This window comes from Cryptococcus neoformans, chromosome 2 (genome assembly GCF_000149245.1).
Source record: "Cryptococcus neoformans var. grubii H99 chromosome 2, complete sequence".
NCBI lineage: Eukaryota > Fungi > Basidiomycota > Tremellomycetes > Tremellales > Cryptococcaceae > Cryptococcus > Cryptococcus neoformans.
The window spans coordinates 31,228-55,744 of record NC_026746.1 but is presented as its reverse complement, the minus strand read 5'-3'; the positions used below and the strand labels follow the sequence as shown (position 1 = coordinate 55,744).

Sequence of the window (24,517 nt, the reverse complement as noted above, 5' to 3'; positions counted from 1 at the left end):
GCATGGAGTCGACCCTGATCCTTGGGATTCCTCAGATGAGTACGCGGCCTTTGCATGGCCGGGAAACGGTTCTTCGTAGGCGGAGGATAAGGAGGCAGGTGTGAAGAAGACGAAGAAGTAGTTTGAGATGGCGAGGAGAGAGGAAGAAAGAAGGCGAGCAATGAGCCTGGATCAAGAGATGCCCTGGAAAGATCAGAGAAGGAGGAAGAGAGAGGAAGGGGTTCCCGAAGATGAAAACAATTGGTCAGCGTGTAGAGTTGGGGAAAGATATATATATATAGACTTCTCCGTGTAGACGAAATGAGACGGGAACCATCATGTCCTTCTCACTCCCCTCAGTATCTTCTCACTAAGAGATCACTACAATCATTTCCGAACAGGACTAAGACTGTTCGGGCAAAAATGGGAAGGCGAGATAGATTTGATTACATCTTTCGACGTAATGAAGTTGGGCAATGAAGATAGAATCCTGGTGAGGTTGATGTTGCACAGTTGTGATTCGTGGTTTGTGGTTTCCCACGCTGTACCCAGCCGTGGTATTAATCGAGTGTTCTTCAGCCTAAGTTTCTGAATCGGATTGGGGCAGGGTGCTGTATAAAGGCTATGGCCATGGATGGTATACAGATGAAAAACTTTTTCATCAAGAGAATTTCCTCACTCAAGTACGTCTAGCTCATTTGCATACAGGGATCTTCACCTTTTCCGACTGGCTTCTACTCGTGACGGATGGAGTCACGGTGTTAGTCCATCTGCGCTGTTTCAAAGCTGTTAGCGACTACAGCCCCCGGAAGGAGCCGACTAGGAAGTCAGTAGCACTTGGGAGGATAAGTCTGTAGTTGCGTTTGCTCACGAGCATGAGTGAAAGTTGAAGGGCCCGAAGAGGACCAAGGCATAGTATATCAGATACGCAGGGTGGTTTGGATGGCATATGCAGGGTTGGTCAATTATTTTAGCTTGTAGTAATGAAAGCTGCTGACGGAGGCCCGCGTTGCAGAGTTGTTTACCTGTGACGTAACCGCACTTGAGACGCACCCTTTACCCGCTTATTATCGAGTACAGCTTGTTCGTTCTCTCTCCTTTTTTGACCTTTTTAATCAACTCCCTTCTCTCACCTGCACCATGCCAACCTTCCATACCCGAGCCCGCCACATCCTTACCAGCTACCGTCCACTGATCCTCTCGTTCGGCTTCACCGCTGTTCTTCCCCTGCGCTCCCTCGCGCTCTTTTCCACCACAGCTGGCAAAGCGGCAGAAGCAAAATGTACCAGATACTTGTATCGTAAACCGGGGCCAATGGCGATGAGAGAGAGTCCTTGGCCTGTTGTCTTTCTGAGAGCCAAGGGTCTAGGTGTGGAAGAAGAGGGAGAGTAAGTTTATTTCATCAAATCGCGACTATCGAAAGTCCCATCGTTTAGTTCATAATTATGGTAAGAGAAGAAAACTAGCTGATGTAATCTGGTTTTCAACGCAGATGGGCAGAATGGTCAGGTATGTTTGCCGAGAGAGGATACACTTCCATCGAAATCGACATCACCGCCCCATCCCCTCAATCCCTCCCGTCCGGTGAATCCCCGTTCCAACAAATGACCACCGCCCTTTCTTCCCAAGTACGTCTCTCGGCCATTCCCTTCCCGCCCATTATTTTTGCACGAGGGATATCCACATTGCTCGCACAGGCTTTTATCGAAGATTTCCCGGCGAGTGGGTTAGTGTTGGTTGATCCTTTGCCAGATAAGGATCCTCGAGGTGCCGGGCAGGGAGGGGAGAAGGGAAATGGGGGCGGTTTGGCTGATTGGGTGGTAGGTGGTAAGAAGGGAGGGTGGGAATGGCCCAAGTTCAAATACGAGCCTCATTTCCCCATCTTGTTGATCACTTCCCAAACTCGGATGACGGCGCTGTCAACCAGTAACAGGTTGGTGCGTGATCATGTGGGGGAGAACCCGAACAGGCATGGGTGGTTAGGTGGGCGAAGTGGTAAAGGGGTGGAACTGGTGGTGACGGATGGGTTGGAAAATGGTGGCTTATCGGAGGGGGCGAGATTAGAGGCTGAGAAGTGGATGGATAGGTCTGGTTTCTAAACTTGAAGGTTGAAAACAAAGTGTTGTATGCACGATATACATGATTGTTACAAGATTCATCCGGAAATAACAACATACGCTATCAATGCTCTTCTTCGCTCCTCGTTCTATGCTTTACCACCCTCCAACACGCCCTCCTTCTTCCCACCATGCATCCTCAAACCCATCAAACACTCCGCCTTCCTCCTGCTCCACCGCATAAGTCTCCACGCTCACATCTTCCTTCACCTCTTGCGGTGTATCCTCGTGCCAGTCCAAATCCAAACACATCCCTCTCACATTCGCACCATACACAAAAGAGTGCGCATGGTTGAGTAATGGAGAACTAGAGTAGTCTTCGGACATGCGGCGGATGAATTTGAAAAGATTGCCTTTTGAGAGGCCCGCTCCGCCGAGATGTTTGAGTAGGTTAGAGTGGACAAAGAGGGGCGGTGGGCGGGAGAAACCTTCTGGTGTGGCCAGGTCATATTGCAGTACAGAGCTAGACGAATTGAAGTAGTTAAAGACATTTGCAAGTAGTGGCAGATCGATAAACGACTTACTGTCCGCAAAAACGTCCGTCTTCGAATTCATTTCGAATTCCTACCGTACTCATCCACCTCGGCGACACCCCAAACTCGATATTCAACATCCTCCACGCCCACCTAAACGTATCCTTATCCCCTCCGCACATATGGAACCAAAAATCTCTATCCCTCATCATCCCAGCAGCGATGATAAGCGCCGCTAGGTTCATCCCTTCGTTCCCCGCTTTATCCACCACAATCTGTCCACTTTCGAATGTCCAGAGATCCAAGGAACATGTTTCGCCTACCAGACGCCAGATGGCGTTGTCGGGATGATCTTTGGAGAGGTCAGGCCAGAAAGCAGCTCGACCAGAGGAAGTGTAGATGGGAGCTTCGAACAGATGAGAAGGAGAGCGAAGCGGGGTGTTGTCAGAGTCGAGGTAGATAATTTCACGGAACGAAGATTGGACGAGAGCGAGGCCTTTGATTTGCCAGTTCTGTGTGACAAGGTTTGTCAGAAATGCTCCTTGGAGGGGTACGAAACGGATGCCTCACTTTCCATACACCGGCAACCTTTTCAAGCCCCTTTGCCTCTCTCAATCTCGCTCCAAGCGACTCAATCTCTTTTCGCTGCTGTTTATCATGAAGCTCGTCCGAATAATGGAACACTTCGATGGGAAGTTTGACGCCTAGTCTTCGAAGATGCTTGATAGCAGTGATCGTCCGGAGAGTAGTGTCCTGTTCTGGCATTAGCGATAACTTTTCTCCATTGCCAGCTATACCAAAGCGACATACTTGGTTACCACCTGTCAATACGATCCCTCTTCCTTTTCCTGTCTTTCCCTCCTGACCCAGCACTTGTTCACCCTTCTCCACTGCTTCGCTCAAGTACCTAACAACATCTGCTCGCCGTCTCACAATTTCCGCTTCATCAACATCATCCCTCCAGAATGGACCATCACCGGCATACTGATCAGGATTCACAAGCTTATCACTCAGCTCTGATGGGCAACTCTCAAAATTTGCTTGTGATGCATCCGAATGAGAAAGGATAGGTCGGGAGAGAAACGATACCAGGCGAGAGCTGAGAGGGTAGAGTTTCGGTGAGGTAAGTAAAGATGCGGGGAGTTTCAGGTCCGGGAATTCGGAAGAGTAGATTTTTGGTAAAAGCGGCAGCGGTCGGTTATCGAGCTCGTCTTCCTCTTTTCCGATAGGTCTATGTGGTGCTGTCCATGTGTCAGACTGGGATGACCATGATGATGGAAGGAGAGAGATGGATGAGTCGGTGGGTGTGAGAAGGTAAAGAGTGATTAAGGTGAAAAAGGTTAGGATGGCGTAGCCTAATGGTGTCGGGGTGTAGTTACGACGAAGCATCGACGCTTCCTGGCTAGATTTGGGGGTTATAGATATTTACAAAGTAGACATTGAAAGAAATGAAAAGCGATTAGCAAGGAAGAAGGAAAGTAACGAGGTTTGAGACTGCGGCAAAGTGACCGCGCCTGTGGAGGCGTCGTTGTCGAGAAATGCGATTTTTGGCCGTGAGATACTACTGCCTTCTTACGTCACAAATCTATCTATAGCATTACCACAATGAAGCGGTCAGGTTGAGCATCGCCCATATTCTTTTAAAAAGGACCTTCTGGCGATGAGCAGTGGGGGATGAGAAACTACACCCACTGTATATTGAAGGCAGCCTGGCAATGCAAGCTATAAAAAGTTTTGATCACCTCGGAAGTTCCTCGGATTTGCTACATTACTCATGTGTACAATGAAAGGAAGAAAGAAGATTGTCTTTTATCAGAGCGCTGTCTTATCGATGGTTAGTGGATTCGTGTGAAAGTAACTGAGACAGGGACGAGTCCATCGCATAATGAATCCGGTTAAATTATTCAGAGTCGTCGTTTTAAAAAAAAAGCGAAAAGGAGATCAAGTGGATAAAAAGAAGTGGGTAGCTTTGTAGTAGCCAGACTGTTAGGGACAAGTCATAGTGACCAGTGTGGTTGTTGAGAAGGAATTCCAACTCATAATATAATCACTTTGTTTTCATCTTCCGACAATAGCTTTATTGCCATTGAATATTTATTTTATGCTGAATTATCAAACAAACGAATGGTGAGAAGTCTATGAGACTTGGAGCACGAGCTTTTGTCCAGAAACTTTTCCATTCTACAATCGGACCGCCTATCAGCCCAGAGTAACACCCACCTTGTTATAAAAACACATCTTTAAATCTTCCAGCCCTGTTCCTATATCTTTAAAACCATCTCTAATCTTGATAGGGTTCGGCTCGATCCCATACTTTGTCAGAGTCACGAAGACCCCATTTGAAATCCTGATAGGTTTACGGCTTATGCGTCAATGTCGAAATTCGTAGATGGACTGAATGCAAGGACACAATGCAAAGACTTACAGCACCCCAAAGAGTTCTCACTGCTGTAAACTCAATCTTGAACCTCGGGTTATCTTGCGCACTCCGTCCGGTACGGACGGCGTACAATTCAACTGCTTTCCCTTCTGGCCCATCATCTTGACAGTCATCCCAAAACTATCTCCTTCTGAAATCGTATCCAACGCAAACTCCACCCCTCACCCTGCCAAATCCAATGCCTCTGAGATGGCTTGGGATTGATTGTGGTAATCGATAGTAACGTCGGCACTGTACGATTTGACAAGCGAGAAAGAGTGGGGAGAACAGATGCCAAGGACGCGGTAACCTAGAGCTTTGCCGAGGGATGTAGGGAATAAGCCGACCGAGGTTGAAGGGCCGTAGATGATATACCACGGGTTCCCGGACACTTTGGTATTGTTTAGTGAGAGTGCTTTGCCTTGACTATAGACAACAATCTGATCATGATAGGATCAGCTAGCACACATCTCACGCACACAGACACCCACCTGAGCAGCAGTCACCCACCCAATCCCAAAACGTCGCCCCTCCTCCAAAGGCATTCCTCCGGTACGACAAAACACATATCACTCTCCACCACCGCGTATTGAGCGTACGACCCTTCGACAGTGGAAGATCCACCGCTGATGCACCCTGCGACCTTGTCCCCGATTTTGAGCGGGGTGTTGAGGTTGGGTCCGAGTTTGATGACGGTGTCGGCGCAGTCGCAGCCGCTGAGGGCGCCGGGAGGGGAGATGGAGAGGGCGCTTATTCCAGTCGGTTGGGTTCTGAGAAAAAACTGAGACTTAAACAGTCGCAGAATTTGGTACGGGATTTGGGCTTACTTGAGCTACGTATTGGACTTTGACGAGTACGTGGTTGTCTTTCACCGGAGGCACAGGGATATTGCTGATGGAAATCCAATCGGATTGGGAAAAGGACAGATTAATACTTTCGAGATGCGGTCCTAGAATGGAAAGGATTCATCTCATTTGGGGTCCATGCTTGCATAGTACTGGGAACTTCTGTAGAAGTCATCTTGATCTACAGGGATGGTTCTGCAGTACTTGTGATTTAAATCGACAGCGTTAAGAGATGAGAAGCAGGTAATCAAGCAAGACGTAATAAATTCTGCTTCGGTAGCGGAAGGGCATACACTACCTTTATAGCCGACGGGTTCCACACCCTGTGCATCTTTTTAGGCTCGTAACGGTGGATTATTGGAGGAAAGAGAGAAGAATTTAACACTCCCTATGGGTATGTGGCATTTATATACGCCGGCTGTCCAGGCGGATCTGGATAGAAGGAACTCGAACGAGGAATATATGTACATGTGTTATAACAACTAACAACTAAAACAAATAACTTGTGAATAACTAGAAGAGTCGTCATTAATCGTAAGTGGTCGTAAATGGCCGAAAATCGTTATCATTGCCGCTTTCTGTCTCCGACTTCCTGTGAATGCCAATCCGAACGCCCTCCCATCAAACTTACCCAGCAACTGGTTCATATTATCCTTCCCTCAAGATGTAATCGCCACAGGCGACCCTCGCGAAGACAATGTCCATCTCTCCACGCGTCAAGAGTCGGAAACTCAATCCGCGAGGAATGTGCTCTTTAATATGGCCAAATGGATCCTGAAGAGCCGGATCATCGTCCTCTGAGATGTCAACCTCGCCGATTTCTGAAAGGCAAAAAGGCTTATGACCACTGGCATCTAGCTCGATAGCCCGAGACAAGTCCTCGATAGCCTTGGAAAAGTCAACGGTGCTTTGGGTCGCACGATAGTCATGGTTGGAACCGCCAAACTTAGCGCCGTCAGGTGAAATAGGAGGGGTAAGGAGTGGGACGAAAGCTTGGCTCGACGCTGCGAATTGATGACGGCCCTCTGCATACGAAGGGGGGAGAGAAAACTTGCCAGACGTTGAAGGGGAAGGAGGACCGTAAGGAACAGGTTGGTGCCCCTCGTTCATGCGCGCGATGGACACCTCTGAGATAAATTAGTATCATAAGCCATTCCGTTCATGAAGCTAAATGAGACGATACATACGAGTTCTCCAAGCATCCACCAGTTCTTTCGCCATATGGCCATCCGTATCTTCTTCCATTCCTTCCGTACCTTCTTCCACTCCTTCCGTACCTACTTTCATTCCTTCCGTACCTTCTTTCATCTCTTCCGTATCTTCCTCCATTTTTTCCCCATACTCCTCGATCTCTTCCGTAGATTCCGCCTTGCTCAGAACATCAAAGTTAGCTACATTATTGTGCCTGTTGCTGGGTGGATTGTTTGGAGCTGCATTTGAATTCAGCCTCGAAGACCTTCGTGGAGCCGGATTCCCACCCAAACCTCTATTGCCTCCATTTCCTGATCCTCCACCCCCCTTGCCATTGCCTGAACCTCCACCACCACCAAAGCCTCCCCCACCACCGCCACTAGCACCGTCGCTGGCGTCCCCCTTCTTGTTACCACCTTCATCTGCACTTTCGGTCACCTTCGCCTTCACACTGTAGCGTCTACCGTGGTAATGCTTTCTATGGTGCAATGCGATGGCCCCTTCTTTGGCATGACCGTCCACATGGACGTGGTTCTCGCTTGGAATGCCGAGAGGTAAAGGACTATCGTTCGATGATTGTGGGGAGACCGGAGAAAAATCCGATGTCACTGCCGCAATTATGAGCAAAATGGTACCCTCAAAGCGATCTCTAGCCTCTTGATCGATTTCCCAGTCTTCAGTAAACAGCGTATTGGGCATATCGCTCCAGACCTCTTCAAGGTTATCCAAGTCGTTGGCCGAAAGGGCATCTCCATATTGAGAGTGGAATCTCTTCACAGCTTTATCATTGGCCTCCAAGACGACAACATTCCTGCCCGCCTCATCCATCATCATCGCTAGTCGACAGAAGCTCCAATCGACAATCGTAAATCCGAGTCGGCACTTAAACAGGTCGAAGGCAGTGACGACATACCAGACAGACTGGAAAATGCCTTCCTTGCAGTCGTAATAGAAAGAATTGCGCTGCTGCTCTCTTTCCGATTTAGTACGCCATTTTAGTTCGCCTACGCCGCAGACCTTTTCAACGACACCGCCTCTACAAACCCTGAACACGAAATCCGGTGTGGTCGCCCCCTTCTCGGTCGACGTTTCAGAAATGGATTTAATTTTAGATATCGATCTATCAAAAGAAATGGATGACGCACGGCCATCTTTTGCGCTTTTCGCCGTCTAGAAAAGATATCGAAACGTGTCAGATATTTTGAGCTCATCTAATATCTTGAAAGAACTCACTTCCGGTCGTTTGAACTCTTTGATCACATCTGTATCGGACCATTGTCGTCCCATAAATTCCTGACGTGACATATCATAATTATCATATTGAAAATATGGCAGTAGAGAACCAATGAAGGAAAAGAAATAAAGTAAGTAATCGGTGCTGGCGCCCGACTCGTCTGCGATCGTCCGATATCGAGCAGCCATCCTTAGTCGCCCAAGCATATTTCTTTCACGTATCTCAGAAAGAGAATTGATGGCCACCACATTAGGGACTGAATATAGTTGGTTGATATCGAAGGGAACATAGCACAAGGGCGAAGGATATGTTGCGTTAGCGGGATGACCGGGCGTGAAGGACATGGTTGAGGCAGTGATTTGAATGAGTGGATGATTGAATGCTAATAGAATGAACAAAAAGGAAAAACCAAGTTAAAAAGGAAAAACCAAGTTAAAAAGGAAAAACCAAGTTAGACTTTAGACTTGGATGGCGGTGCTTTGGCCTTTGTAGTGCTATTGGGCCGTTCGATACGGGAATGGAGTATTACGTAATGTAAGATAAGAGCCGGGAGGAGGAGAGTTGTACTCGTAGTATCTGTTTTTGAGATCTCGGAAGTCAGCTTCGAAAAGAGGCTCCTAATCCAGATCTACCCAGAATGTCCAGATCTTCACTGTCTGTTACTGTAAGGGACGAGTGACCGCGAAATCCTCCGATGCCTGCCTTGAACGATACATCGATGGTCTGCCCTTGGCTGCCATGTCGATCGCAGGCGGTGCTCAACTTGTCCCATATCAAATCCGATGAAGAATACCAGCAACGTGTCTGGGACAGCTACCTTCTATATAAAAGTATCAGGTTCCATGGCAACGATCGAAAAGAACGGTCGGCAACTGCACGCCATACTTCGTGGCTTGATCCACTCCTATCACCTTTAACGACAAAAAACACTGTTTTCCATGACATCGGTTTCGCTTGCCAGACATGTGCTCATCGTAGGAGGCGGCATTGGTGGTCCTTCTCTAGCCATCGCCCTCGCACGCCGTAATATCCGATCGACGATCTATGAAATCCGTCCTTTCGCAAGTAATGAAGGCGGGGCGCTCATTATCTCTCCTAACGCCCTCTGCGTGCTCGACAAAATCCTAGGCATGAAAGATGAAGTCCTTAATGCTGGTTATCAGTATGACAATATCAATATATACTCCAGCGATGGCCAGTGGTTAGGGGCAATGGTCAATGGAGATAAAGATAATTGGGGATATAGGGCGGTGAGGGTTACCCGCACAGCGCTGCATAATCGGCTGCTTGACCAGTGTCACGCGATGGGGGGGTTGGTAAACATTGAGTATGGCAAAGTGTGTGAGAAGGTGGAAGAAGGGGAGCATAGTGTGAAAGTTTATTTCGCTGATGGTACACACGGCGAAGGCGGGTTGATCACCTTGCAAATGAACAAGTATATTATCTGACACTAGAAAGCAGGGGATATTCTCATCGGTGCAGACGGCATTTACTCCAAAGTCCGTGAACAGCTTCTAGGTCCAGCATCCCCTTCTCCTTTTTACGAAGGCCTCGTCGGTCTATGGGCTACCACCCCCTGCTCCGCGATCAACATCCCTCCCAGTATGACTCTCCCAGCAGCCATCTACACCCCTCCCGGCCTTCTTCTCCTCTTTCCCATCGACCCCTCCGGCGAAACCATTGGATGGATCGCCCAGCGTTCATCCCCGGAACGATCGAAAGAGGGCTGGAAAGTGTACGAAACTAGCGGGGATTGTGTGAGAGCCACCAAGGCGGATTATGAAGGGATAAACTACGAACCTGCGAAGAGTCTAATAGCGAGTCTAGAAGATGGTCAAGGAAAGGTGTGGCCACCGTATAGTATACCCGATATCCCAACGTGGCACAGTAAACGAATCTGCCTGATTGGCGATGCGGCGCATGCGATCCCTCCTTCGGCGGGACAGGGGGCATCACAGGCAATCGAAGATGCCGGACTTCTCGCGCGCTTGCTTGCACATGAACCAGCGGTAGAGAAGGGGTATGAGTCATTGTTCGAGTATTTTGAGAAGACGAGAAGAATGAGATTTCAGTCGATAAGATCGTTGACGAGGCAGAGCAGTGCGTCGAGGTTTGAATTGAAGGGTCCTGTGGGGTGGTGGTTCAGAAAGTGGTCGATCTGGATGTTTTTGAGGGTGTTGGGTTCGAAAGGGTATTATAGGGATGCGAAGCTAATGGGGTATGATATCACCCAAGAGAAGATTGATTTTTGAGTTGTGATGGATACTAGAAAACTAGTTGTAGCTCGATGGATCACATTATTGTCTAACCCGGCAAACTGTCATTGGATCCGTCCAACAGCTATTCAGCGGTTCGTTATAAACTTGCCAAGTTGTTTTAAAAGAGGATGAAATTCGCCACAGTGGTATGAAGGGGGATATAGGGACGTAGGCGAATAAGGTAGGTAGAGATAAAGTTGATTACATGCCGGTATTCAGAATTTTACTAACCATTCACTCATATAGCATGAGACTCGTCCGTCCAGCGATCGCGCACATTGGGTGACTACATTCAGGATTATGGATAAACACAGAAACATGGCATATCGGGCTTGGTAATCGAATATATGATAATTTTGAGGGATGACGGACAGGAACACTGTGAAGAAAGTTAAACCAAAGGAAAGGGAGATCGAAATGATTCACCATCAAGAGAAGAGATTATTTTCACCGACATATCAATCGAATGATGATAGTAACCGTTGAATTGGGGTCGTAGCTCGCACTCTCCAGATTTTCAGTCACAACTTTTGGGTCGTCGTATGGCTTGAAGGCGTAGCCATACACATAGAACGTAAAAGCGTTTTGACCATTATACATGTGCTTATACCGTCTATAACGTTGCGTTAACGTTGCGTTAGACGGTAAGCTTGTATCCGGTTGGAGATGACTCACCGAATAAGACTAACAAGACCATCGAAATGCTTCTGTTTACACTTTCCTTCTGGCCTGAGATGCCAAGAGATTGTGCTAATATTGTACAGCGGATCGATGAGGTTGAATATCTCTGGATCAACATCGGCAAATATGCAGCGCTTGCGATTCATCGATGCAGCTGCTACCGAAATAAGGGAAGACAATTCTGGCGAAAGAGGACTGTCGGGCGCATACATGAAGATGACGGCGGTCGCGCTTGCGAATCTGTGAGTCAAGATGTAATCCCCTTCAAGCTTGTCGTTCCCAGACCAAGTGGCACGCGGCCTGAGCTTCAAATAATTTCCTTCGTTCAACTGGTTCATCAAACCCTTACTCCATACTAAACGTCCCGATCCGCCATGTTTCTTCATGTTGAGACTTGGAAAGAGGACAAGCAGATGGCCAAAAGGGTAGTAGCTATACCCTGGGTATTCTTGACTCCACCACTCTTGGGGAACGTTGGGTAGGTCCAGCTTGGATAGGGTGTTGATTGCACAAAGGCAGCCTTGGACAGCACCAACGTCTTCTAGGATGATCATTTTGACCAATGATAAGAGTCGAAGCCTTCGTGCCGCCGGATTTTGACCGGTACCAGGAGGCAAACTCTCGTCCTCTGTATCATTTGAGTACCATCCTGAGCTTTCTTCCTCCGACAAGCCACTGTCTAATCCTTGAAAGAAACGACCGATCATGGTAGAATGAAGAGAGACTGTGTGATACAGCGAAGGGAGTAGTTCGTTGTAATACTTGCGGCATGTTTGTAATAAAGCAGATTTGAGGGGTATATGACGGGTAAGCAGGAGCTGTTGGAAGATTAGCTCGCGGATTTCGGACGGGAGCGGATCGAGAGTGTTCAACTCGGTATGAGTGACAGTCATTGCTACATGTTGACGAATGTGAAGATAGAACCAAAAGTGTAGAATGTACACATGCGAACGAACGACGGAATTGATCAAGGTGTCGACTCGTTTCCGCCAACAATCGCTGAAACTCAAAACGGATTATCACCCGATTCAAATCTCTAAATGATTTTGTTATCTATTCGTAATGCCTTTAAAAAAGCCACTAATGAGATCAAAATCAACCGCGCAATCATTATTATAAATCAGACATGTTCTAATCACATTGTGAGATGTGTTATGATGACATAGAGGAACACTAATGGGTCAATGTGGTAAACAATCTCATTTTGCATCCACATAGACCACCATCACCTCATTTGTGCTACTGATCCTTTCACATATACGTCTACCGCCGAAAAAAGGGATTTGGCGCTAATGGACCAGAAGTTTATTATCAACTATGGCCATAGCGTTCATACGACACCCTTAATCGTCTGATCCTAAAACTTAAGCAGACGAGCGCTAGGTTTCGGGGTGTCTGCGTCAATTGAAAAGGGGGAAACGCCATCAATGTGCTGAGGACCGAGGCTTCTCTATGACGTGATCCAAAGGCAAAACATGGATAATATGGTCAATGGTCGAAGGTCACCGGCGCGATCACCAAAGAAACAGATGGAGGGCCGAGCGTTCATTCTCCGACTCGCCGGGGTCATTCGATGCATGTTCATGTTTTCCAGGAGCTAGCATAAGGCCTGCATTGTGCGAGATGGAATTGCTCAGCTACAGTCACGAAAGCCCAAAGGGTGTATTGTATGTGGCGAGCCGACCGGCCTGAGAGAGATTGCAATGTGTTAATTTACTTGGTCTCTTTTTGGGATGTGTGCACTACTGGGTGAGTGTATTTCTATACGGGTATAATGACTGAGTGGCATATATGACGTCCTCCAGATATGTATTTGATCGATCTAATATGGATTTATTCGGATGCATTCCTCATAGAATATCAGTTGCCGGTGTCGCTCGACGTCGTCTTGGCGTGTCCGTGCCCCCCTTCCTTTGAGACTGTGTGTCTGGCTGGTGTCCTGGGCACATCATCCGCCCAGCCTTATTATACGCCATACAATCTGATTCCTTATTGGCGCTCATCTTTTCAATTGAATCTATTTCCTTCCCAGATCACCTCCAATGTCTGACTACGGAGACGAACACTACCAATCGGGAGAGCGTGAGGTCGAATACAGAGATGAAGACGACGAGCGTGGGTATGAAAGATACGAGTCGCCGCCCCGCTCTCCGGCTCGCAGTAGCAGTAACAGCAGTAAAAGCAGTAGCAGCAGCAGTAGCGGCGCTGGCGGCGAAAGTCGTCATGGCGATCACTCCGAAGAAGAAGAACGTTACAGTGATGAGAACTATCGTTCGCAACAGGAATCAAACAAGTGAACCAATCTGTCTTGGAGTTATTGATCATCCATGGCTGACGTTCATTTTTTTAGTTTTGGCAACGCAGCAGCCATGGGCATGTGCGTGAACTTTCTCTTCCTCTAACCTACCTTTAACTCACGGCTGCCAGTGTGACCGGAATGATGGGCAATTTGATGGGCAGTAGAAATGGGGCATCCAATCGCGAGGCCGGAGGCAACTATTATCCAGCATCTTCTGGACAGTAAGGGTTTCCCCATAACTGGTATGAGGAATATGCTCACCGACTTGGAAGGTATCGGAACGGCTACAACGGCTATCAGAATGGTTACCAGCAACTGGTTTACCGTCAGAATGGCTATGGACAAGAAAGTTATGGCCAACAGCAGCAAGGCTATGGAGAGAACGAATACTGTGATGGAGGATACGGCGGTAATTACCCTCACCCTGGACCTCCTCCTCAGCAATACGAGCCGACGTGAGTTCCTTTACTCATTCCTTCTATCTTTAGTCGTTCATTCATAGCTCGTAGTAATGCAGGGTACGCCCCTCCTCCAGCTCCTTATTCCGGTCAACAGCAACATTATGGCGGCTACCGTGCAAATGAAAGCGACGATGGAAGGCCTCACCCTCAGCATTTCGGCCCTGAATTCCGTGACAGTCAAACTGGAGAAGTTGCGCAGGCCTTCTTTGAGTATTCGAGATGTAACGGCAGGAGGAAGGCTCTTCTTGTACGTTATTTATCTGTTTTATAGTTCGAGACTGACAACATACATAATAGATCGGTATAAACTATATTGGATCCAGTGCTCAGCTCGCTGGCTGTATCAACGACGTCCACAATGTCCAAAAGTTTATCACAGAGCGATATGGATATCAGCTTGACGACATTGTTATGCTCACCGATGATATAAATGATGCGAGAACTATGCCGACAAGGGACAACATAATCAAAGCGATGAAATGGCTTGTTGGTGGAGCTCAGAGGGATGATGCTTTGTTCTTTCATTAGTAGGTAATTCGGAACGATATGAGCAAAAACTGATCACGTGTAGTTCTGGGCATGGAACCCAGACGGAGGATACGGATGGCGATGAGCAAGATGGCCAGGATGAGGGTAAGCCGTTCTATTTGCATTTTGGTTTGTCTGTGGCTGATGGAAAACTCGAGCAATCTGCCCAGTTGATTATGAAACTGCTGGTCTGCTTATTGATGATGACAGTAAGCACTATCCCAAAATACGTTCCAGAATTGTAGCTGATGAATTATGACAGTGTAGGAGAGTTTTCATCTCGTTTTTAGTCATTTGACAGCTGATTCAGATTAGTCACGAGCTCCTTGTTCGCCCTCTTCCTTCGGGTTGTCGCCTTACAGCGATCTTCGATTCTTGTCACTCTGCAACCGTCATGGATTTACCTTACGTTGTACGAACCTTCCTTCCATGCTTTATGCTCGAATCAGACTAATGTCTTATAGTACGCCACCGACGGCACTGTCAAAGAGCCTGATCTTCTAGCAGAAGCTTCTGAGGGTCTTCTTGGTACCGGTATGGATATTCTTCGAGGAGATACCGGAGGGATCATGTCGAGCTTGTTTGGAGCCGCGAAAAGCGCGTGGGCTGCCAATAAAGCGGAAGAAAAGACGAAGAAGACCAAGACGAGCCCTGCGGACGTTGTCATGTGGTCGGGGTGTAAGGACAACCAGACTGTGAGCTTTTTTGCACAGCGATCACGTAGCAAAACGCGAGAGCTAACGATGTACAGAGCGCGGATACTCAGGAAGATGGTGAGGCGACTGGAGCCATGTCCTACGTAAGTCCTGCTTTTTCCCTGCAATATACAAATAACCGGGCTAACGTTCAATCTTAGGCATTTATCTCCGCTCTCAACAAACGACCTAATCAGAGCTACCAAGAGTTGCTCATCGCGATTCGAGATGAGATGAGGGGTAAGTATACTCAGAAACCTCAGCTTTCTGCTTGTCACCGTGAGCATTGCCGTTACTTTCCAAATCAGGAGGCTAATGCACGTTGGTAGCGATTGATACGAGCTTGCAGTTCGTTGCGTGAGCCATGGCGTTTTTGTCATGTTGACGAAGAAACGGTGTAAGTGGGTTGAGAGCTTATGCGGATTATTGAAGATCCGTATATACATGCATATCCATTCAGGAAGAAGAAAACAACGGCCTTAATTATTACCTATGTATATTTGTTTGTTTCTCAAGAGATGATGAGTGATGGACTTTTCTGACCATATCCGAAATACTGTGCAAATGGAAAGTAGTAGGAGGTTGGTGCATTGACGCACTATCGCTTTTGCATCTCGGTACTTTCTGTCGCATACATACAACTTAACGTATGCGTAACCAAAAAAACCGATCTGACGATCGGGGTAACGAACGAGGTAATACAATTAAAATTGCTTTGGTGTAGTATGAACCTTTTATTCAGAGGACAAAAACAAACTTGCTCGCCTTATTACTGCTAGCAATATTTTGGTCAAAATCCAGGATCAGACAATCAACAAGCATCGCATGGTGTAAGTCGCAGAGTAAAAGGAAGGGTTAGTTATTGCTTTGAGATGTTAATGGGCCTATGTGTCGGTGAATAATGCTTTGCAGAGATGGAATGAACGTATGAACAACAGCACAAAAACATTTTTGATTATCAATATATTTACATTACGTCAAGAGGACTCTAAGTCGACTCTTTTGTATTCAATAAATCGAGCTATGTACACATTTTGAGGAAAACAAATCTATCAAATTGCCAAAAGTGCATTACAAGTCTACATCTTAACTTCCCTATTTGAGTCCACTTTGGGCAATTACATCTTCTTTCCTTCCATTTTCTGCGCCTGCACCTGAGCTTGACGCATCCCCATCTCCTCCTACTTCCCTTTCCCCTTCTTCCCCTTCCCCTTCCTTCGCCAAGCCCTGCAAGAACTCATCCACATTAAACTCTCCATCTCCCTCCCCTGTCCCTGTCCCAACTCCACTCCCGTCACCGACATCGACACCCACAGAAGATGATCCACCATTAGGCAAATCCAACCCCATGCTCCTCACAAGACTATCGATACTCTCTTGTAAATTGTCAACCCCTTCTCCGACTGTGAGGGCGTCATTGTAGGATTTCAAGAGGTCGTTGGATTGGGAGGCGAGAGAGGAATGGGACGGAAGTGGGGAAAAGAGGGCGAGAGTTGGGTCGAGGTCTTTGGTTCCTGATCCTGTTCCCAAACCTTCGGTGTTCATGTCATGGGCAGAGGCGGAGGCCGAGGTGGAAGCATTGCCGTTCGGGTTCGGGTTCAGCAGAGATGGGTTATGGGGATGAGAGTGCGAAGTCAGAGCCTGACCTTGCGCACTGGCGCTCAATGATTTCAAAAACATTTGGGCAACGGCAGGACTTTGGAGTAGACTCCCAATCGTGGTTTGAAGCAAAGAAGGATCGAGGTTATATGCGTGTGCGGCAGCTACGGCGGATGTTGGTGAGAGTAAAGGTTGGGAAGGGTTGAAGGCCCATGCGGAAGATGGATTAGGGTTGGAGGAAGGGAAGGAGGGGTGAGAGGTGTATGGGGCGAGGGCGTTGGATGATGACGGGAGGAGGGGGTCGGTATCGGATAGGGGGGAGAGATGGTTCATGCCTAATGTCGGGTCGGTCACATTGACGTCAGCCCCAGCTCCATGAGCGCTAGCCTGTGTGGTGCGAAGACCTTCATAAGGTGTTGATCCTAATCCAGAGCCTGAAGGAGAAGGATCTTCGGAAGGCAGCGCGGTAAATCGGGAGGAACCCAGTTGACCGAGGGAAAGTGGGTGGGAGGAAGAGGAGGTACGTTTGACAGATGGGATGGAATATTCCGAGTTGGATCCGATCTCGACGAGGCGGTCGTCTGATGATGGGCTTTCAATCTCACCGTGTTCGCCTGTTCCATCACCAGAGCCACCTTCAATCATCCTATCGAGTCCTACCCTCCTTCTCTTCTTCTGTCCCCCATCGTCATCATCCGCAAACCTCGCATCTCTTGAATCCCTGCCTTCTCTCCCATCCCTATCCCTTCTTACTCCAACTCCCCTTCTCATCGCCTCCTTCAACCCCTTCAATCCCTCCCCTTCCGTCCCAAACAACCTCTCCAAAAAGCTTACAATCAAATCAATCGTCTCTTCATGTTTCCGTTGCTTCTCCTGCGTTTCATATGCCTGCCTCCAAAGCGCTTCGTTAGATGCCTGAAGTTTGCGCAGATCGGTAGCAATGGAAGCTTGGGTTTGGCGTATGGCGGCGATACCAGAGTTGATTGCCGAAAGATCGAGGGTTTGAGGGGCGATGAGTGGACCGGCGGAGGTGTGCGAGGGAGGGGCAGAGCCAGGGGTGGTACCGTCTGTGATAAGGTATTTCCCTGAAGTGGAATGGTTACCAGCTTCATGGCCTTGACTGATGGCTTGTTGGATTTGTCCGGAACCAGAGCCAGAGGCAGCAGCAGCAGATGCAGAGCGGGTATTCATTCCTCCTCCTGCTCCGCTACCTCCGAGGGAAGATGAAGATCCAACACCAGAGTTTGAAAGTCGGTTGTTTTTGCGAGTGACTTTGGTAAGAAGCTGGGGTTGGCCGCGTTTGAAATAGGGGTTTGCGAACTCCCATAATTCGATGGGCGTTTCATTTTTCAGGGCGCCAGACTGAAGGTGGGGGACTTTGTCTGGATGTCAAAAGATAAGTCAGTTGATATAAAGATAGGGAAAAGCAAGAATGGACGTACGAAACCCATACATGTTGAGTTGACGGACAAAGCTTGAAAAGTTGGAATGCTTAAACCATCTCGGTAAGAGTTCCCTCCCGAATAGCTCTGCATTCGGCACTGTAATTTTTATAAGCTTAGTAGCATATATATGCAGGATAAGAAGGTAGAATTTCAACAAGATAGACGTACCAAAAAATGAATCCCCATTCTCTCCCCAGTAAATCAAGTCGTCCACCTCGGGATCACTGACCATCGTATACAGCTTGTTCAAGAATGCGGGCACCTTCATAACTTCTCCATTTTCATCCACGCTTAGACCCGGTTTAGATATTCCTATTCCTGTGCTTGACGACTGATTTGTAAGTGCGTTGGAGGTAGACGTGCCTTGCGGGTTGAGCGGGTTTGTTGGGAGTGATGTAAGTGATTTGAGCGGTGAAGGCGGTTCAGAGCGTGGAGAAGGGGTCGATGTTGGGGTTGTGGGTTTTGAGGGGCCTGCTATAGCGTATAGATTTGTGGTCATGGTGGACGGTACTGTCGAAATGAATGTATCACACTCGAGATGGATTTCGACGAGTGGGAAAGCGAATAATGGCGGGATACGAATGAGTGCAAAGATTATTATCTACTGGTGCCTATGGTTCAAATTACGTAAACCATGTCATAGGCGCGGATGACGTTCTAGCGCGTATGACCTCCTATCCATGAACGAAGCGGGCATTTTACGTGGGTTGTATAGATGTATGTATAGTCGGACGACCATGGAAGAGGGTGAACAGCAACACATGCAAGACCCACCAGGGGTGGAAGACGAGCCAGGAGGCGGAGGAGCAAGCGAGCAAGGACAAGAGCAGCTCGAGACAGCACAGTCGGAGCCAGAGCGGCAGACTGAGCCACAACCACAAGCTCAGCTCGAACAACAACCGCAACTACAGCCCGAAGCAGCACCCCGGTCTCATCCTCAAGAAGAGACTCAAGGAGCACCAAAGCTACCGCGTCCGGCGAAAAGACGTCCTTTACCACCCAAAAAGGGTATACTGAAACCCCCTCCTCCACCATCCAAGCCTACTTTTGGTCATCGGTTGAGGGATATGGTTGGAGGTGCAGTGACTGCTGTTGGCACCAGGGTTGCTGGAGGGGAAGGGGATGAGGCTGTTGTGCCAGGCGATGGGACTGGTAGGGCTGGAGTGAATGGAAATGGCCAGTGGACAGCGGCAGGATCAACATCAACGCAGCAGATGTCAGCACACGGGCACGGGCAACAGCCAAGTATGCCAATGCCGACCCCAAGAGTCCTAGGTGGACAAGGGGGGACGTTGGCCTCGCTCAGTGGGAGACTGGCTATGGGTATAGGCCGTTTCGTTACAAACGCTCAGAATCAGGTTCAGACGCAAAGTCAAGGGCAGGGGCAAGAAGGCAGTCATGGCCAGGGTCGGGCGAGACAACTCTTTTCAAATTCCATGCCCTTGCCAGCCCCACCACCACCTTCGCAAGACGATCATCTTGGCTATACCCGAGGACCGAGTTTACCAAGGAAAGATGCGCCCCCGTTACCACCTCGCGATGGTACTGCGTCACCTACACCCAAGTCCATTACCTCCACCCCAACCACCAACCATCGCAATAATAACGGTAGCAAAAAGAAACAACATCTCAAAAAGGTTACCTTCCTCCTTCCGAGCATGAGTATCATCTATCCCATCTCTTCAAATGGTGAACCATGGAGTGAAAAAGTCTTGGCCGATCGTGCAAAGGTGAGTCGGATTATTTCCAAATGTATCACCAACCATCATCCTTCGACTCGTCAAACTTGTCTTTTATCTTTTGCTGACCATTCAATCATCAAATTCACAGATTGAAAACACTCAACGTTCACTTCTTCTAACCTCTCTCCATCCATCTTACTGGACCTCACGCCGCCTCGTGGTACTCTACGAACAAGCCTGTCGAGGACGTGACGAACGACCTCGTATAGGTATCATCCGTGCTCTGCAGTCTCTTCCGGACATCCCCAAATCCCCTTCTCTTGCCCCAGAACGCATAATCCACCTCATCCTCCGCCCGATCAACCACGCCACCATCTCCTCCTCCCTTCCACCTGGCATCCACCCGCTCGACGTCCCTTTGAGCCATCATTCGGCCGAACCGGTGGCGGACGTGTTGGCGACGCGATTTGGGCTGGTCGGTCTGTCGTTGGAGGATGGGGCAGTGGAGGAAGGGGGGTTGAAGAGTATTTTGCATGCGTTGCTTGTGAGTGGTGGTCCCGGTGATAGGGGATCAACAGGAGGGAAAGAAAGGGGGGCGGATGGGGTGGAAAGATTGAGTTTGAAGGGATGTAAGAAGATTCGCGAGAAAGGGTGGGGTCTGATAGCAGAGTATCTCAAGATGGTGCGTTCCACCTCCCCACATTGTTGTCTAGAATATGCCGCTCATCTTGGTTTTTTTTACGCTTTACATCGGTGATGACAGGCAAAGAATTTGAAACATCTCGATTTATCCGAAACGGTATGGGACCGAAAATCGATGGAGGCGCTTGTCAAAGCTTTGAACGAACCTTGCTATTCCGCCGTCTCTCAATCGACCTCTTCGCATTCTACTTCTACTTCCGCTTCTGCTTCGAGAGGAGGGCAGAATAGTGAAGGGAAGCTAATGATTTCCTCATCTTCTAGCGATACAAGAAACGGAAAAGGAAAGACTGTAGCGTCGGGTGGCGAAGAGAATGAAGGAGAGCGAGACGAAGGTGAATGGGAGGATGAGGGAGGAAAACGTAATCTGTATAGCGCTTTCCTTCCTCCTGCGCCTTTGCTCAAACCCTCTTCATCAACCGATGTCGTTTCTCTCAGCCCCTCACAGCAGGCCCAGCAACAACTGGGCGCGTCCACGCCTCTGCCTCAGTCTCAATCTTCTCAAGTACAAACCCAAACTCAGAACCTACCGCAAGCCCAACCCCAGTCCCAGCAACAAACATCCCTTCAAACCCTCCGCCTCGATTCTTGCTCCCTCCGTCCACCACTCCTTGAAGTTCTTGCCCATGGCATCCGTACATCTGGACTTAAACATCTCTCTCTTCGCGGGAATAGGATAAATAGAGATGGAGCGGTTGGCGTCGCTGTCATGGTTAGGGATTATGATTACGATTCTTTCTCTTCCCGCTTAGCTGGAGTGGGGCGTTCAGGAGTTGCTAGTGGTGGTGGCGGTGGTGGGATGAGCGGAACAGGAGGATTAGGTGGGAAGGAAAAAGAAGGAGAGGGCGTGGTACCTCATATAACAGGATCAAGAGGCGTGACGTCCATGACGGTGCCGAAAGGGTATACACCCCCGAGAATGTCGGTGATGGAGAGATTGCAGATGCCGTTTGATGCTTCTTCCCCACTTGATTCCCACTCCGAATCACATTCGCATTCGCGCTCTCATACTCAAAGCGATAAGGATACGGATACACCAGACAGATCGAAAGGGACGAACGACAAGGAGAAGGAGAAGGAGAGGGGGAACGAAAGGTCGGAGAGATGGGTACCGGGCCCAACGAGTAGAGCACTGGAAAGAAGTGTGAGAGCCCTTGAAAACGTACAGCGGATTGGAAAGTTACAGACGCTTGATTTGAAGGGGAATGATATTCGGGTAAGTTCCCATTTGATTAACTCGCTCCGCCCCCCTCCTACCTCCCAGACCAAAACCAAAAAAATTGATATACTGACCGGCGTTCCCTGTATTCTGTTTCCGTACTTATAGGGAGGTGTGACATACATTGCCCAAGTTTTAAAACGTAACCGTACCCTCAAAATCCTCAACCTCTCATCCAACTCTATCCCCCCTTCCGGTCTTGCAGCACTCGCCGAGTCGCTCAAGTACAATACTTCCCTCTCTACTCTGTCGCTCTCTGATAATCCATGCTGTATCACGTCCTCTTCCCCCGTGTCTAGCAACAACAGGGGTATAACAGCAAATACTTTGGGCGCAAACTCGGAAGGACGCGATGCAGTGGTCAGCCTGCGCAATGCATTGGCTGTCAACACCACCCTCAAAAGATTATTCCTCAGCTCTGTGGGGATGGGCGACGAAGGTGCTATTGCGCTCGCAGAATTTTTGGGTGAGAACCAAGGCCTCCTTCATCTTGATTTAACGGCAAACCCTATCGGTGCGGCGGGCGTGCATGCGTTGTATGGCGGCTTAAAGGTGAACCGACTGATCAGGTGCTTGGATCTCAGCATGCCTACACCTGTTGGTGGGGAAAGGGAAGTTGAAGAGGAGGAGAAGGAAAGGGAAAGAGAGGCAATGGCAAGGGTCATGCAGGGTGTCCTCAGCATTTGCGTGAGGAATACGGAAGAAGCGGCGGCTGTACTTGCTGCTTCTTATGATGAAGCGTATGGGATATCATCAGGGGCTGTACAAGGGCAACATGTAGAGCACGAACCATGTGGTCATAAGGGGGGCGAAACTTCCAGGGATGCGACTACCCTCTCCGCGGCGCAGGTATATGATGGTGCAAGTAAATCTGGAGAGGGAGAAGCAGATGGAGGTAAGAAAGGAGAGAATGAACACAAGGCACTGAGTGCAGCGGCCGAAGCGGAAGTCTGGGCGCCTTTGAAGCATTCAGATCTTTTGCGTTCTTTGAAAGCCCAATCGACATCTTCTCCCACTTCTACCAAGTCAGGATCCACCTCTGCCGCGCCGCATGTAAGTGTACTCAGCGAGGAGGAACGATCAAAAATCATCTCTCTCCCCATGTCCGCTCTCTTTGCGCTCGCCAAGACTTCTGTCTCCCACCTCGACCAGTACTTCACTGCTAGTAAGATCTACGACGGTCTCTTAAAAGAAGGCAACACGCAAAACTGGGAAGGAGGGAAGGAGATGCCGACAGAAGAGTATGAAAAGGTACTCGCCAAGGCGCAAATGGTGATTGAGAGGTTGGTGGAGATTATACAACATGTTGTTGAAGGTGCAGAGGAGGAAAGCGCGGTCGGGATTGAAGAGTTGTTGGAGGTGAATGATCGGCTTACTGCCTTGATTAAGCAGAGCGAAGGATTTACACCCCCTCCTCGCGTCTTGCTTCCTTCTCAAATCATGTCTTCGTCTTCCTCCGCCTCTAAATATTCAGCTAGAAAGAATCAGCAAAGCAAGAAGCAGGAGAATGACGGCAAGCAACTTTTGACGCCGACATCTAGACGCCACGCGCATCACGCCAAGGGGGGTAGTCTTGAGATCTCAAGCCCGAACTTTTCGATCGGAGATAGTGATGATAATGATAGTGATGCGGAAGAGCTGGACATGGTGCAGCTTGCGGCGAGACATGCGGCGCACACGCGCTCAGCTTCGATGCAGAGTAAGGCTAGTAATTATGGTGAATCAGTTGGCCTAGGGATCATAGCGAAGGGAGATGAGGACGCAGAGAGCGAGGGGAAGGGAAAGGATAAAGATGAGGAAAATGTTGAGGGAGGTCCAGGAAGGGGGGTGAAGGAAGAAGATGAAAAGCAAAAAGAAATCGAACGAGGTCTTATGGAAGCCCAAGCCTTCTCCTTCTCACTCCCCTCTTTATCATCGGCCGATATCCTCAACATCAACACTTCCTCCTCTTCTTCCAATCTCAACGGTAAGGACAACCCATCATCCCCGGTGGAAAAAACTTCAAAAGCGTGGGTAGAGGAGGAGAGCGAGATTTTTAGGAAGGGTGTCCAGCTCGGCGTGGCGGATGAGGATGAGGATGATGATGGGGAACAAGGACAGGAAGGGGTCAGTGGTGAAGAGTTGAGAAAAGAAGTGGGTTTTACAATTCTTTATTTTCATCTTTTCGTATAAGTGACAGGATACTGATGTGACTTAGATCCTGGATACTCCCGTGGCGAGGAGTACAACGAAACGAGTAATCCCTGTGGAGAATGAAGGTGGTGAGCGCGAGGATAATGATGATGATGACGAAGAGGAGCAAGGAGGGGATTAACTTTGGTCGTCGGAAACGAGGAAATGTATTGACATTTATAGGGTATAGCACATAGCGTTTATGGTCCTGTATTACATAAGACACTTCATACGGACAAAATCCAATTTATGTTTTTGCCGCGATTGTGTTTTGTCGCGATTATGATTATATTATGAGATGGAATATATAGCTTGTGGTGCTGCATACTTGATTCTTTGCCTATCTTTTATTGCCCATTTGACCTGATCCCACTTTCCTCTCACAGCCCTTCGGTCTGTATAGAAGTTGGCTCAATGCTAGGATGTTTGTAGGTGATAATGTATAGCGATTTTGTCGATCGTTGGTGGCCTTCTCAATAAATGACGGCCGTCGGCTGGCGAGACTTCGGTGGTTGCCGTCC

The 24,517-nt window shown here is 48.6% G+C and overlaps 9 protein-coding genes and 1 non-coding gene; 5 read left to right on the top strand and 5 right to left on the bottom strand.

Annotated features, from left to right (window-relative positions):
- The first annotated feature begins 1,088 nt into the window (after window positions 1-1,088).
- CNAG_06781 (hypothetical protein) lies at window positions 1,089-2,137 on the top strand. XM_012192341.1 has 2 exons: window positions 1,089-1,367; window positions 1,472-2,137. Exons 1-2 carry the CDS (start codon window positions 1,120-1,122, stop codon window positions 2,076-2,078), a joined length of 855 nt encoding a protein of 284 aa, XP_012047731.1. The 5' UTR covers window positions 1,089-1,119; the 3' UTR covers window positions 2,079-2,137.
- CNAG_06782 (hypothetical protein) lies at window positions 2,100-4,352 on the bottom strand. XM_012192342.1 has 4 exons: window positions 3,380-4,352; window positions 3,140-3,322; window positions 2,621-3,081; window positions 2,100-2,559 (listed from the first exon to the last, which is right to left on the bottom strand). The coding sequence occupies exons 1-4, from the start codon at window positions 3,956-3,958 to the stop codon at window positions 2,193-2,195; spliced, it is 1,590 nt and encodes a 529-aa protein (XP_012047732.1). The 5' UTR covers window positions 3,959-4,352; the 3' UTR covers window positions 2,100-2,192.
- Window positions 4,353-4,620: 268 nt separating this feature from the next.
- On the bottom strand, window positions 4,621-6,164 carry CNAG_06783 (enoyl reductase; the record flags this gene model as incomplete). The annotated part of the gene is made up of 5 exons (XM_012192343.1): window positions 4,621-4,750; window positions 4,790-4,916; window positions 5,175-5,379; window positions 5,499-5,758; window positions 6,127-6,164. 5 exons carry the CDS (start codon window positions 6,162-6,164, stop codon window positions 4,706-4,708), a joined length of 675 nt encoding a protein of 224 aa, XP_012047733.1. The 3' UTR covers window positions 4,621-4,705.
- CNAG_12129 lies at window positions 4,866-6,290 on the top strand. XR_001045426.1 has 3 exons: window positions 4,866-5,394; window positions 5,448-5,841; window positions 5,915-6,290. It is a non-coding gene; the product is annotated as a hypothetical RNA (non-coding RNA).
- Window positions 6,254-8,696, bottom strand: CNAG_06784. 2 transcript variants are annotated; one of them, XM_012192344.1, is made up of 4 exons: window positions 8,258-8,696; window positions 7,021-8,194; window positions 6,465-6,960; window positions 6,254-6,411 (listed from the first exon to the last, which is right to left on the bottom strand). In XM_012192344.1, exons 1-3 carry the CDS (start codon window positions 8,462-8,464, stop codon window positions 6,482-6,484), a joined length of 1,860 nt encoding a protein of 619 aa, XP_012047734.1. In that variant the 5' UTR covers window positions 8,465-8,696; the 3' UTR covers window positions 6,254-6,411; window positions 6,465-6,481. The 2 variants fall into 2 exon arrangements, with proteins under 2 accessions (XP_012047734.1, XP_012047107.1); XM_012191717.1 differs by having other exon boundaries at window positions 6,254-6,960; window positions 7,021-7,068; window positions 7,090-8,194.
- Window positions 8,697-8,862: 166 nt separating this feature from the next.
- CNAG_06785 (kynurenine 3-monooxygenase) lies at window positions 8,863-10,573 on the top strand. XM_012191716.1 has 2 exons: window positions 8,863-9,665; window positions 9,720-10,573. Exons 1-2 carry the CDS (start codon window positions 9,197-9,199, stop codon window positions 10,508-10,510), a joined length of 1,260 nt encoding a protein of 419 aa, XP_012047106.1. The 5' UTR covers window positions 8,863-9,196; the 3' UTR covers window positions 10,511-10,573.
- On the bottom strand, window positions 9,743-12,208 carry CNAG_06786 (hypothetical protein). XM_012192345.1 has 2 exons: window positions 11,192-12,208; window positions 9,743-11,129 (listed from the first exon to the last, which is right to left on the bottom strand). Exons 1-2 carry the CDS (start codon window positions 12,088-12,090, stop codon window positions 10,964-10,966), a joined length of 1,065 nt encoding a protein of 354 aa, XP_012047735.1. The 5' UTR covers window positions 12,091-12,208; the 3' UTR covers window positions 9,743-10,963.
- A 212-nt stretch (window positions 12,209-12,420) lies between these two features.
- Window positions 12,421-15,659, top strand: CNAG_06787 (metacaspase). Its single transcript, XM_012191715.1, has 13 exons — window positions 12,421-13,490; window positions 13,548-13,574; window positions 13,625-13,717; window positions 13,769-13,951; window positions 14,006-14,204; window positions 14,255-14,484; window positions 14,529-14,590; window positions 14,753-14,774; window positions 14,801-14,897; window positions 14,950-15,180; window positions 15,237-15,284; window positions 15,342-15,459; window positions 15,510-15,659. Exons 1-13 carry the CDS (start codon window positions 13,240-13,242, stop codon window positions 15,539-15,541), a joined length of 1,593 nt encoding a protein of 530 aa, XP_012047105.1. The 5' UTR covers window positions 12,421-13,239; the 3' UTR covers window positions 15,542-15,659.
- A 473-nt stretch (window positions 15,660-16,132) lies between these two features.
- On the bottom strand, window positions 16,133-18,779 carry CNAG_07460 (heat shock transcription factor). XM_012192351.1 has 3 exons: window positions 18,393-18,779; window positions 18,222-18,320; window positions 16,133-18,161 (listed from the first exon to the last, which is right to left on the bottom strand). Exons 1-3 carry the CDS (start codon window positions 18,721-18,723, stop codon window positions 16,276-16,278), a joined length of 2,316 nt encoding a protein of 771 aa, XP_012047741.1. The 5' UTR covers window positions 18,724-18,779; the 3' UTR covers window positions 16,133-16,275.
- A 155-nt stretch (window positions 18,780-18,934) lies between these two features.
- Window positions 18,935-24,457, top strand: CNAG_06790 (hypothetical protein). XM_012191714.1 has 5 exons: window positions 18,935-19,954; window positions 20,055-20,588; window positions 20,670-21,821; window positions 21,933-23,957; window positions 24,022-24,457. Exons 1-5 carry the CDS (start codon window positions 18,944-18,946, stop codon window positions 24,136-24,138), a joined length of 4,839 nt encoding a protein of 1,612 aa, XP_012047104.1. The 5' UTR covers window positions 18,935-18,943; the 3' UTR covers window positions 24,139-24,457.
- Window positions 24,458-24,517: the final 60 nt, after the last annotated feature.